The following is a 13,262-nucleotide window of genomic DNA, read 5'->3' on the forward strand; positions in this document are numbered from 1 at the left end:
GGATCTTAAAATACATGCACCTTATATTATGAAATGGAGACAGTATCATCATATAGAAGATTCCACAATCACATGAATACTACTGTACATGCTTAAAAAAGTGAAAATCTAGGCAACTACTCCCTCCGTTCCAAATTATAAGTCATTTCAACTTTCTTGAAGACTCAAACCATTTAATGTTTGATCAAAATTATAAAAAAGATCATAAAAGTTTGTGTCACCGAATAGTTATACTATGAAAATATATTTAATGAATAAACCAATGGTACTAATTTAATCAAACTTGAGATGTTTTGATTCTTCAAAAAAAATTAGAACGAAACATCTCAAAAAAAATTAGAATGACTTGTAATTTGAAATTGAGTAAGTTATAATTTACTACGTAACTGGCAGTACCCCCAGCAATCGAAGGAAGCATATTTTCACGCGACTCGAGTAGCAAAGGCATCAGGGAGGTAAAGGTGTAAACAATGGTCTACCGTACAAATTTATCAATTGTGACCGTAGAATTTACCAATTGCGTCGCATCACGTACAACAACGCACGGGACGACGGTCGACTCCAACGCAGCACATCCAGAATCTGGTATGTAGGTCGACGAAACAGCAGCAAAGCTCAATATGAAACCACGCCATGTCCTCCAAGGTGACAAATTCAGAACACGGCACAGGCACACGATAAATCGAACAATCTAGAGCCATGGTCAGCAAACACCCATCAAATCAAATAGACCCTCTAACTTGGTGGAATCCGTCATCACAGGCCACGCAAAATATCACCATCCAACATACCACCATATTTGTACACTACAAATAGTTGCCCCCAACAACAGGGCAGAAAATGAACAATCTAAGGCACCACTAAGCTCAGAGCAGGAAAAGCTTTACAAAAGAGGAAGATGATGCCAACAGACCATCTCCGCGGATGCGACGGCAGCACCAGGTTGCGGTCAGGATTTTCAGGGGCGGAAAAGAACCAAAAAGACCTAACTTAGCAATGTCATCATCAATCACTACCTGGGCGCTGCCGCCACGAGCAAGGAGACGCTGTGGACTTGATAAATATGACCTCCTCTGATAATCTAACTGTTTGTCTGTTCTCCCTATCTCCTACAGGTCCTACAATTCTTTGCGCTAAGGAATCTCAATGCTGCGGGTGAGTCACCTTGTCGGCTGATCAGATGCCTGGTTGCTAGCAGCTGATGGTGCGGCTGTTATTGCTGGGTGCGCTCCGTTGTCCTGAGGCGGTGCCGTCCCCCACTTTGGGTCCGCGTCTAATGGCTCAACCACGTGGACTTTACCGTCGCTCATGCCGAGTGCAATCTGGTTAGGCTCCACGGGATGAGCAGCAACCACCAAGGGGTAAACACGTCCAGAACTGTTGGACAAGATGGATCGAGTGAGAAACAGCAACCAGAACATTGGTAGCTTGCAAAAACTTTAGTAGACAACACAGCCTGAATAAAGTAGTGCAAGTGATACACGTACGTAGGTAACATTGAAGGTGGAATGTATGCAGAAGGTCCAATCCTGCAACGTAATCTAAGGGAGTCCGCTTCAAAGACTCCAATAGCACCATCGCAGAATGTAGCGTAGACCAAGAGACCATCGCATGAGTATATTGCACTCGAGATTGGAGCTGGGAGCGCATCTCTTGGGGACCACTGCATATATTCAAGTACCAATAGAAAGTCAATGGAAGTATGACAAGGCACAATGTTCCAATTCATGGAACGATAAAAATACTTAAACCATCCCTTGATAAAAATATACTCCCTCCGTCCCAAATTACTATTCGTTTTGGCTTTTCTAGTATATAGCTTTTGCTACGTATCTAGACATAATATATTCTAGGTGCGTAGCAAAAGCAATGTATCTAGAAAAGCCAAAACGAATATAATTTGGGACGAAGGGAGTAGTTAAGATGAGTAGTAGCATAACATTACTAAGGCACACACAGTGCAAACTACAATGTATTACTTTGATGTATGATTATGCAACACATGCAAAGTGATCATGCATCAGGTAAAAAAGTTCAGTTATGAAATCATTTTAGTTAATATCAGTGAGCATTCATGGAAAATGTGAATATCCCCACAGTAATATACAAAAAAGAAAAGAAATGGCTGGATTATAAATGAGGAAAAATCAATGAATCTAATGTCATTCATCCTAGGAAAATTGGCAAAGTCAAGAACACTACTAGATTAACAGAAGATGAAAGAAACTAACCGAGCGCAAACATTCAAGATTTCCATCATAGATTGCCAATTGGCTCTCATGAACTACCAAAAGATGTGTCTGGTCATTGTGGAACTGCACCCTTGTATCACCAACTAAAGTACCAGACCGGTTCGCTGGGGGTTGGATATATCTTGATTTCTTTTTCTCCCAACCATCAATGCTCCATACACATAGCTGCAACATTTTAAATCAACTAATCAGAAACATATAAGTAACCCATTCTTGTCACGATGACTGCAAACAAGATTTTGCAAAGTATAATAGTGGAACCAACATAAGCAGGCAGCTTTCTAGCATTTAATTTTATATCCATTAGAATTTGATAGAGCAAAAACCATATTATCATACCTGAGCATCAGCACCTGATGATACTAGCACATTCATAGATTGAGAAAAGGCTAGCCCAGTAATCTTTTTCTGATGACCCTTGAGCTTACTTTTGACCTGATGAGATTTGATAAGACACATTAATACTAAGACTAACAATAAACATGCACTAAGGGGTAACAAATACATTAAAAGTGTGAAATTCAGCAATAACAGGAATCAAGAGTTAGTGAGACAACAAATTCCCAAGCCTATAACTCTTGAAGGTTAGCTAATTGAATACCGTTGAGTGCTCGTAGCATGTATTTGATTGAAATATAAGTATGAAAAATAGCATTTACAAGAGCCGCCAAGCTCCATTACAAAACACCAAAAAGTACCTTTCATATGACTCACTAAACAGTCTCCGATAAATAGGTTTGACTACAAATTTCCACAGTAATATGTTAGCAACAAAATATAAATGCATGTAGCTCATAGCAAATTCTATAGTGCCATTTTCACAAACCAAATGATCAAGCTAAGCTTTGTAAGTCTTAGCAGTTAAATATAAAGTCCTGCCGCTAACTAAAATTTTATAAATTTCAAAATGGAGTAACAATGATCAAAGAGAGACAATAACATACATCATCAATGCGGACGTTATAGATTTGAATGGTAGAGTCCTCCATTCCAATAGCGATGATATTATTATCTTGTGGGTGGAATGCGAGGAAAGTTGCAGCAGGTGGAGGCGCCATGAAAGTAGTCATGACCTGTGAGAGATCCCGTATCCAAGCCGAAGAGTTAGACATCAGTAATGGCGCAATCAAGGAGTTACACTTTTTATCTTATGTTACCAGCAAAAAATATGATGTGTTATAACTCATACTCGTGGACATCTATGGAACTAACAAAATTGGTAATGGTGTGATCAAGGAATAACATTTTTTATATGTAAGTTATCAGCCAAAAAATACGATGCATTATAACATACTTATGGACATCTATGGAACTAACAAAATTATTGCGGCAGGTACTAAAAAGGACTTCTACCTTGAATGTCATCATGTTGAACAAGGACACCTTGCCACCAGACGCAGACATAACATAGGAGTCATTTTTCGACAATGCAATGCAGGCAGTTGCTTCTTCTGGGTTGCCATCATTAGTGTCGTTTGTCATCGGAATCCCATTTGCTGGTTGCCACATTTGAGGCGCAACAGATGCAGTAGACTACAGGACACAACAACAAATTCAGAAAACAAGCAAACAAGACTGCATTTAAATTGAAGAAAGTGAAATTCTCTGATCGAACCTTGCCATTAGGATTTCTGTCGCTCCTTTGCCATTTCCACAACTTATGAACAGCATTGGAGCCAAGAGCCAACAGTGCAATCCCATTATTTGTATATAACAAACGGACAACCTGTGGATCAAAGAAACAAGCATATCCATTATCAGAAAACCCAGAACATCAACATACTGGATTACACTGTCTATCAAATCACACCAAAAACAACTTTATGCTATGCAACAGTCGGACAGACTATCATCCTTTCACATCCAAGGATAAACCTACTTATCACTAATTTTAATATAGAGAACAGATCACGTGTCAGATTGATTATGTCTGATCAAACTATATAATTCAGTTACAATACAGTGATTCAAAAAGATGTACAAGAAAACATAGGTTAACATACCTTGCTTGGGTTCGTGTCTGTGTCTGACAAATGCAGGGCTCGAAGATGCCCATTATCAACAATGTCAGCCAACTTCCAGGTTTTCATCTTCTCAGATTCATCTGTTATTCTTGGTTTAACATCTGGAGTTCTGCTTGCATCCATAGGTGCCTGAAGTTTGTACTTTTAGCAAACCTACATAATGAACAGCAAGAGAGGACAGCAAGGCAGAAGGAACCTACCAAGCCACTTGTTGACACTGCAGGCAAGATCCGATCAGGCCGCTCGGCATTCACTGCTATAGGACTGGAGACATTTGAAACAGGACCAAGGGCAACAATTGGAGGCTGCATTAAAACCAAACATGGGAATAAGATAATAACAAACCTTGTCAATGTCACCAAATTCCCAACAAAAGTTAACATAAAAAGTAGGCAGCTAAGCGGTGAAGTTTCTAATCAAACAAATCAGTTGACTACTTAACTCAAAACCCCTTCTAGTGTATCTTCTCAAAGAACCATAAGCAAGAAAGAAAGAGTTAGCTTTTGTCTGCCACAAATGTGGCAACAATGACTAACTATGCCCGGCAGTAGTTCACCACAACTCTAGAAGCAGCAAGCAAGATACTAGCATCTGATAGGCACATTTGCCTGAGTTGTGGCAAAGTGCAGCACTGAACCAAGGGGGTCTCATAGGGTCTAACAAAATTTTCAGCATGACAAAGAAGAATAAAAGTAAATATAACCAAATTATGTAATACTCAGTAAGTTTATGTAACACTACCTTGGCATTTATTTGTTGAGGAGGTCCTCTAGAACCCTCAAATGCTCTACTTTCCAGCATCCTAAGCAACCTCTGCCCATCAGTGTTGGCAAGTATTTTAATCCCGTTGTCACTAGTTGTAACAGCGAGTAACGAGCCTTCTCTATTGAATCTCAAACGAGGGCTTGCCTGCAAATTATCAGTAAAAGAGTGTTAAGAAGATATTCAGTATGGGCAAGTCAGATAATAGACAAAAAAGGGATACTAACAGGCAGTCCACCATCACAATCTGTTGTTGTTAGTATGTTAGTGTTATCCATATCCCAGAATTTAACAAGAAATTCATCTCCAGCAGCCAAGAAGCGGTTCCTGGTTGTGTCAAACTGAACAACACCGAGCGAACGTTTCCTGAAGCCATTGTATGTCCTCTTAATAGCCCCTTCAGTTTCATTCCACTCAACCAAGTGGGAATCACCTTCTTTACTGGTACCGCAAGAGAAGAGCCTGCAAGAAAAGTTCAGAAGTGAACAGCTGAAATGACTGAAAACTAAAAATGAATCAAGATGCTCACATATCTTGTTACTCTTCAACAGCTATTAAACTCTACAATACAACAGTTGCTACATCTCACCTTGTCCCATCAGCACTGTAAGCCATAGTAGTACACCAATGTCCAGGGGCATCATAGTCAACTCTTGAGCCCAAGCAATCATATAACCATGCCTTGATTTTTCCATCAATGGCGGTGGAGAAGATAAACTACAGGGCAAGTCAGAAAGCTAAATGAGAAATCAATACAATAAATCACAACTACTAACGTTAAATAGTCTAAACAGAACCTTTGCATATCAAACATTATAGCTAATGGAAATGAAGTAGTTGACGCAAACAGAAATGCAAATGCCTTTTATCAAAAGATGGAAGGGTTGGCACAATGGCCAGAATGCTAATAAATAAGACCTGCAATGGCAGTGCAAAATAAATACAAGAGTATCAAGAATATCAGCATTGAAGTTGTTCCAAGGGTACCTGAATGGACTCCTTGTAGTGCGGGCATACAGAATACACTGGAGCTTCATGGCCTTCAAACGTGTATTGCTTTTGTCCTGTTTGAGCATCCCACACCTGCCAAACCCAATGTATAAATATACCCAAGCCTAGTTTGTTTTGAGAAAATAAAAAGATCATACAATATCCTCACCTTAATGAGTTTGTCATCACCACACGTAATGATAGATAGGGTCTTGTTGGGGTGAGAGAAGGCTATGTCATTAACCCCACCAATGTGTGCATCAATCTGTTACATTTGAAAAGGAGTTAAGATACCTTAAAGGCTGTTAGCATTTATCCCTAATCACTATTAGAATATGCACACACCTCTGCTTGCTGCCGTAAGTCTCCATTAGGTACGAATGTGTATGTCTGAACAATATGCTTCGAGAAAGCAACACCTGGAAATCAAATCACACTTATATGAGACAGGAGGAACTCAATATCTCCATTACTAGGATCAAAGAGAAAATAGCCCCAAAGTATGCCATAATGACCCGTAATTGCATGCCCAAATGTGGATAGTAGCACTGAAGTAAACCACTCCATACCTAGAATAGTTCCATCAGGGCTCCACAGACATCTATTGACAGATATTGCAGCATCTTTCATCAGTGCAGCCTGCACATAAAACGCAAACTGTGCATGAGAACACACCACTTCAAGACACCAAGCTGCTACTTCCAGCAGCATGAAACATGGTAATAAAAGTAACTTTAAGCAGTCACCTGCAAAGGCAATGTGCAGGAACCAATATCCCAAACTTTGAAAGTCTTGTGAGCTATCCTTTCGCGTGAACCAACCTCCCATACCGCAATGTCACCAACATTTGTTCCAACTGTGTGGATCAGAAAACTAAATGTAATGGACAGTTACCAAAGTAACAGTTCAACAACCAAGGGGTGTGTTCCCAGCAAGTACCTAAAAGAATGGTTTGTTGAACAGGATGGAAATCCAGGCTCATAACATTAGAACCCTGATTAAGGGTACGAACCACTTGTTTGGGAAGGTCTTCTTGTGTGTACATATTGGCAGGATGACTTGCACCAGAGAAAGATACCTGTCATAGTTTTAATGAATCATAATTTGATTATGGAAATGCAGAAAAAGAGTGAGGCTAAACACAAATGTCTCTGAGTTCATCCAGTACCTCATCTGGTTGCCCTACACGCATTCTTTTCATGAGATGTTCTGAATCTGCAGACTGGTAATCAATACCAGGTGCACTTGTAGGGGTTCTTGGATGCTTTAGAAATGCCGCTGCAAGGAAACAGAAGGTTCAGAAAGGGTCAAACACTGCCACTGGTGACAACCACCATTTAGCTCAATCAAGTTCAACTTACCTGTGTTTGGAGCCTGAACAAGACCAGGCGGTCCTTGTGCAACAGCAGCATGAGGCAAAGAGGGATTGGCATTTGTCATCCAACCTGCAATTGCATTCGGAGATGGCGACACTACAGGTTGGAATGGCTGCAAGATTGAAGAGTCATAAGTAATTGATGGTTTTTTTAGAAAACGGAAAAGGTTCCGGCCTCTACGACCGCACACAGCTAAGTAACTGACGGTTAGGATAAGTAAAATGTCTGCTTGTGGCAATACTTACAGCATGAGCACCCATTGGTGGAAATCCAGCTGACTTAGGGATGGATCCAACAAGGGGTCCATTGGCAGGCGGAGGAGCTCTTGCTCCGTTGGTAGGAGCAGCACAAGAGTGATCAGTAAAGAGGGTCTTAATGTCAGGGTTTGGTCTGGGGTTCTTGCAGAGCTGGTGTTGCCAGTTCAGACTGAAAGTCAAAAGGAAACAAACCCCGGTTAGTATCGCCTTTTACAAGCACAAAATGTGTTTCTGGAAGCATTTTTAGACTTGTACGTCACAGCAAGCAGATACATCCCAATTATGGCATGCATAGATACAACATTAGGATAAGAAAAGGATGGTGTCTGCTATAGGCATCTAAAGCTAGAACCCCTACAAAAAGACAATTTTGTTTGTATATTGTCGTATTTGATAAAAGCTATTGGGGTAAACAGGTGGACATGTCCAAACCACACGAAACAATCTCAAAAGAAAGATCTATATCAAAAAGAATCTGTAGTCAGTAACAACCAGAAGTAAAATTCCAACAAGTCAAAGAGCCAAGGAAGCATTGACTACATTTAACCACTCCCTCCATTAGTAAAACTCAATTTCAAAGTGGCAGAGAATGCATATTTATTATGTAGTCAATCAGTCTGCTCCCTTAAAAATCCTTTAATGGTTCAGCGCTACAACTTAACATTCTGCTCCCTTTTATCTTATTCATCCATCATTAATCAAGGTAAGTAATGTAAACACACTATTTAGCATCAGAATAACCAGAAAGAAGATAATGAACAAAAATAGTAAACCTCAGCATGTCGCAGTTATGTGACAAGAGGTCTTTGATTTACTTTTTGTGCACGTGAAAATTAAATGCTACCATACAATCTAATCAAATTGATACCAAAGAATACCATTGTTATTCACAAATTGTGTTCTAGTATTTCAAAGAAGGGCAATACATGTGACTAAGCATATCAAAATTAAATCAACCGAGCACCTTTGATTTATCAATGTGCGAAGTCTCGAAGCTTTAAATGGTGGGAAATTCAGCTTGTCCCGGAACAGTGGGTTCGCCTCGATGAGCTTCTTGAGCTCCAAGAGCATGATATTCCGAGCTGACTTTGTGTCCCCGTACTTGGATAGTTGCTCATTTTGCCTGTTTTCATCATCAATACACAATCACGTCCAGATCGACCAAATGCACTGAACATTTTGCTTCCGAGAGGAACTTTGCCTTTACCTAAAATTCTCCAAGGTCAGCAGCTGTGTTATCTCCTTGAACAGCTCCTCATTGAAGGAGGCGAACACCTTGAGATCCTTCACGAGAATCTCCACGGCCTTGGCCCTATCATGCCTGTGAAACCGACAGCAAATTCAGCACAAATCAACCTTGACAAGGACCAAGTACCAAGAGTAGCTTAATGATGAGCCAGTCACCTATCAAGGGCCTCGAGGTACTTCTGCTTGCGGATCTCAAAGAAGATCTTCATGGAGTAGCGGTTGTCCTCCACCTTGGTGAAGCCGCTGAGGTACTTCTCCACCTCGTCCCACTCGCCGCCCTGCACAAGGTCCTCGAAGTGCTTCATGTTGAAGTAGAAGCCCGACTCCTGCTCCAACCTGCGCAAGCAACCGAAAAAAGCATCAGGAATCTCAGCCCACCCGACACGCCAGGGCTCCAAAAATACCCATTCACGATCATGGCGGACACTCACTTGTGCACCGTCTCCTTGAACTTCTCCTCATCGAGGAACTGCAGGATGAGGAACACCAGCTCCCTGCTCAGAGACGACATGGCTCCCCCGATCCCACCCGGAGCCTCCAGCTCTCAAAAACCCGCCTAAACCTCCGGCCTTCCCGGCAGTCGGCAGATCCCCTCCCAAATCCCCCCACAAAACCCGCTCCAAAGTCCAAACGGCCCCCCAAAACCACAGCAAACACCAGCAGCGAGCTCAAAGCCTAGCTCCCGAGATCAGAGCCAGAACCCACGGACCAAGCAAGCTCACAACCGAAGCACGGGCCTCGCCGTGCCCATCCCGCCGGGATCCCGGGCCGATTCCGTCGGCGCGACGGCCGATCTGCAGCTGCCGACGCCGGCGGCACGAATCCGGCCGCCAGGCGGAGCCTCCAGGAGCTCCCGCCTCGACCGCGCAGCCGCCGGCTAGGGTTTGGCCGCGCCGCCGCCGCCGCCTCCGTCTCCAAACCTCAGCTCCAGCCGCCGCGTTTCCCTTCTTATCTCTCTCTGTCCCTCTCTCTCTTGCTTTCTCTCTCCGAAAACTTCTCTCACTCTATTTTTTCCTCTCTCTCCTTTTGGTTTTTTTGGACCGCGTTTTATAACCACCTCGACCAGGCACCCCATTTATAGCAACCCAGACAACCCAAGAAATGACGGTAACACCCAAGCAACAGCTGCTCTATTCACGCAACTGCCACTGCCGAGGCAAGGGGTCCAGGGGTAGTCTCGTAAATCTCTCGACGAGGGGCAGAAGCGGAAGTGGGGCGGTCGCGCGCTCGCTTGCAAGCCGGGGAGGGGCGTTTCGGTCATTCGGCGCGGGGGTTAGGGGAGCATCGTGGGGTGGCTGCGGGGCCCACAACGATCGTGGGGCCGACGAGGGCGGAATGGTCATTTCGGCGCCAGCTACTGTAAGTTTTCCCTGCTGCCACGTCATCCTTCCTCGTACCCATTAACTTCTTTTTCTTGCCGGTTTTTTTTTTCGCTCTCTCTCTCTATCGCTTTCGGCTTTCTGGCGCATCACCGGTTTCGAATTTTGAACGCGACCAGTTCGTGGTAGGCGCACCCAGACACCTACCCAACTTTCCAGGCGTGTACTCAGTTTGATAATGACAGGAGACAGAATAGAAGAGTGTGCTTTTGTGGATATAGTTTGTTGATGTAGAAATTTTTAATAACGATATGGATTAAATATCTTGTGCATCAATCCACTATGTGTTAAGTAAGGGTTTCTTGTTTTCGTTCAAGTCCTTCTTTCCATAGAAAATACCCTTCTTTGCCAAAAGAAGTTTTATTCTTTGTATATGTGTACACAACACACACCATCTAAAATTAGTATCCATGTATAACAAAGTGCATCTATGCTACTTCTTAAATTGGATGTATTGCCGAAAAATATCTATGTGTGATTTGGATGGACTCTCGTAGCCACCCTTGCAAAATACATGTCGGCAATGCAAGCTGATTTTTGGCTTACCCGCACCGCTACACCTCAAGCCCAGTTGATTTTATGCACTCACTTGAGTGCAAAAATGCAATGGATAGCTGGTTTGTGCCCACGTGCAAAAAGAAGTGTTTTAATGCAAGTCAATTGTTGGCTTGCTTGCACACGTACACCTCGCATCAAGTTGATTTATGGCGTGCGTACAGAACCACATCGCGTGCAAATAAAATATCAGCGACCAACTAGCATGCGCCAACATGCAAGCAAGACTGCGGCGGCCACTGAGGTGCATTAGTGTGTGGATAAAAGTATGATGACTAACTGATTTGCCCCCAACATGCAGATAAAACCGTGGCGGTTAGCTTGCCTTTGCCGATGTGCAGACAAACCACAGCGGCCAACCGGTCGGCACCAACATGTGGACAAAACCGCACCGGCCAGCTGGTCGGTGCTCACGCGTGCGGATAAAACTGTGCTGGCCGATTTGTCTACACCAATGGATGGACAAGACCATGGTGGCTAGCCCATCTGCGCCGACGTGCAGAACAAGCGGCAGATAAATTGGCTGCACCAACATGCATGTCAGTGGAGAAGACTAGGTCCAGCTTGTGTGGAGACGGGTGGACAATACCACGGCGAGTAGATTGGTTGCGCCGACATACAGACAAGATCACGACAGATAGCTTGTCTACATTGTCATGCGGACAAGACCATGGTGGCTACCTGGTCTGCACCGATGTGCGAACAAGCTAGACTGCGGCAGCTAGCTTGTTGGCACCTACATGTGGACAAAATCATAGCGACCAACTAGTCGAAACCCACGTGCAACAAACTTGTCACATCTTGCAACAAAAATGTGTTTAAAAGTGTCATTCACACTCGGAAAATAGGTAGCACAACGTACACATTTCACATGAATGTAATTGCATACATTACTACCAACTTAAAAAAATGGTTGAAGGGTAAATTGTCAAGTAAGGTGGCGCAAAAAAGGCCAAGGATATGTGCGGTCATAAAAAAGCTGGACGGGAGCGGAGAAAAAGGCACGCGGATGCCCCCGGGTACGTGTAGTGTGGTGAGATTCGGTCGCAATAATTCTCGATTTCCGGACCTGTCGCTTTCCCGCTGCGCCCTAGTGCGCGAGTAGCTGTCCAGCCTTTAATATGATATGTCAGTTCACCTATACACGCCACCTATATAAGTTCTTCCGCTTATCAGCCAACTGCCAACGCAACTGGGTCCAGATTTTATTTCACACTCCTTTTCTGGCGGGAAGAAAAAAAAAGGAAGGAAAAGACGCCCCGCACCGAGATCCTCCCCCTCCACGTCGCACGTGCCACTCACTGTCCGACACGTGGCGCGCCATCTTTGACTGGCCCTCGTCACGTGCCTCCCCTTCTTTGACGCGACTGCTCGGCGGACGGGGATGCCGGGCATGGGGCGGGCCGCCACGTGAATACACGGGCGCGAGGTTGGCCGATAATTACGTCACCTGCCACTTCCCTCGCGCGGGCGAGATCGAGACGCTGGAGGGGCAGCGTCGGGAGCCGAGATGAGAACCCGCGTCCGGCCTGTCTCGGGTTCCGGGCGATCGAGGCCGTCCGTATCGCGGCGGCAGTGGAGATCACATGCGGCCGTGGCCTCTGGATCTTCTGCGGCTGCCCTGTGGAAATGGGCTGGACCGCCTGCCGTGGCTCGTTGCTTGATCTGTGTCGCTCCGTGGAAAAGCGCGTGTGCTGGGCAAAAGATGAGTAGGAGTATATTCCCGCTGTCCCATTGCTTTCGATCGGAGAAAATGTTTCATAATATTTGCATATTAAAATAATTAGACGAAGTGCAATTATTGCATTATTACGTGGAGTTATTCTGTAGAAAGTAATCTAACAACACGGTAAGTGTAATTAGATGCTGGACCAACCAATGTTAGAAAGGATCAGTTACCAAACCAAATACTACTGCTAGCATCTTGGAACGTGACGGATCCATGGATCACACAGTTGGAGCAGAACATCAGCGTTTTGAAGTAAGGTCGAAAAGATATAAAAACCTTGTTTTGTATGAAAGAAAAAAGATGGGCCTGCTTGCTCCTTGTAGCTAGTGTTATGCATGGGGCACACTCCACCTCACATAAGTCACAGTGTTACGCAAAAGGAGCAAAAAAGAAAGATGACAGGGAGGAAATTGGGGATGATGAGTAGAGGGAAGAGATTGTATGAGTGGTCACACTCAAAGTGCACGTACGAGAGAGAGAGAGAGAGAGAGAGAGAGAGAGAGAGAGAGTGATGAGCTAGTGTAGGTGTAGGGAGGTGGTGGTGAATGTGATGGGTGGTAACTGTTGGGTACACCATAATTGGCGCTACGTCTAGGCCTTGTTTAGTTCCCAATTTGGGAGTGTCAAAGTTGGAAGTTTGCCATAAATGCGCAACTGTAGCATTTCGTTTGTATTTGTGAATTATTGTCC

At 43.8% G+C, this 13,262-nt stretch overlaps 1 protein-coding gene across 1 annotated transcript; it reads right to left on the reverse strand.

Annotated features, from left to right (window-relative positions):
* Window positions 1-700: 700 nt before the first annotated feature.
* LOC101785828 (protein TPR2) lies at window positions 701-9,930 on the reverse strand. The gene is made up of 25 exons (XM_004972710.3): window positions 9,341-9,930; window positions 9,066-9,245; window positions 8,869-8,982; window positions 8,626-8,784; window positions 7,650-7,830; window positions 7,390-7,516; window positions 7,197-7,306; window positions 6,968-7,106; window positions 6,775-6,884; window positions 6,598-6,667; window positions 6,374-6,447; window positions 6,198-6,293; window positions 6,026-6,121; window positions 5,628-5,755; window positions 5,266-5,500; window positions 5,018-5,185; window positions 4,477-4,581; window positions 4,256-4,405; window positions 3,868-3,978; window positions 3,606-3,785; window positions 3,197-3,325; window positions 2,592-2,687; window positions 2,232-2,417; window positions 1,488-1,663; window positions 701-1,377 (listed from the first exon to the last, which is right to left on the reverse strand). The coding sequence occupies exons 1-25, from the start codon at window positions 9,418-9,420 to the stop codon at window positions 1,161-1,163; spliced, it is 3,417 nt and encodes a 1,138-aa protein (XP_004972767.1). The 5' UTR covers window positions 9,421-9,930; the 3' UTR covers window positions 701-1,160.
* Window positions 9,931-13,262: the final 3,332 nt, after the last annotated feature.

Source organism: Setaria italica, chromosome VI (assembly GCF_000263155.2).
Source record: "Setaria italica strain Yugu1 chromosome VI, Setaria_italica_v2.0, whole genome shotgun sequence".
NCBI classification, from domain to species: Eukaryota; Viridiplantae; Streptophyta; class Magnoliopsida; order Poales; family Poaceae; genus Setaria; species Setaria italica.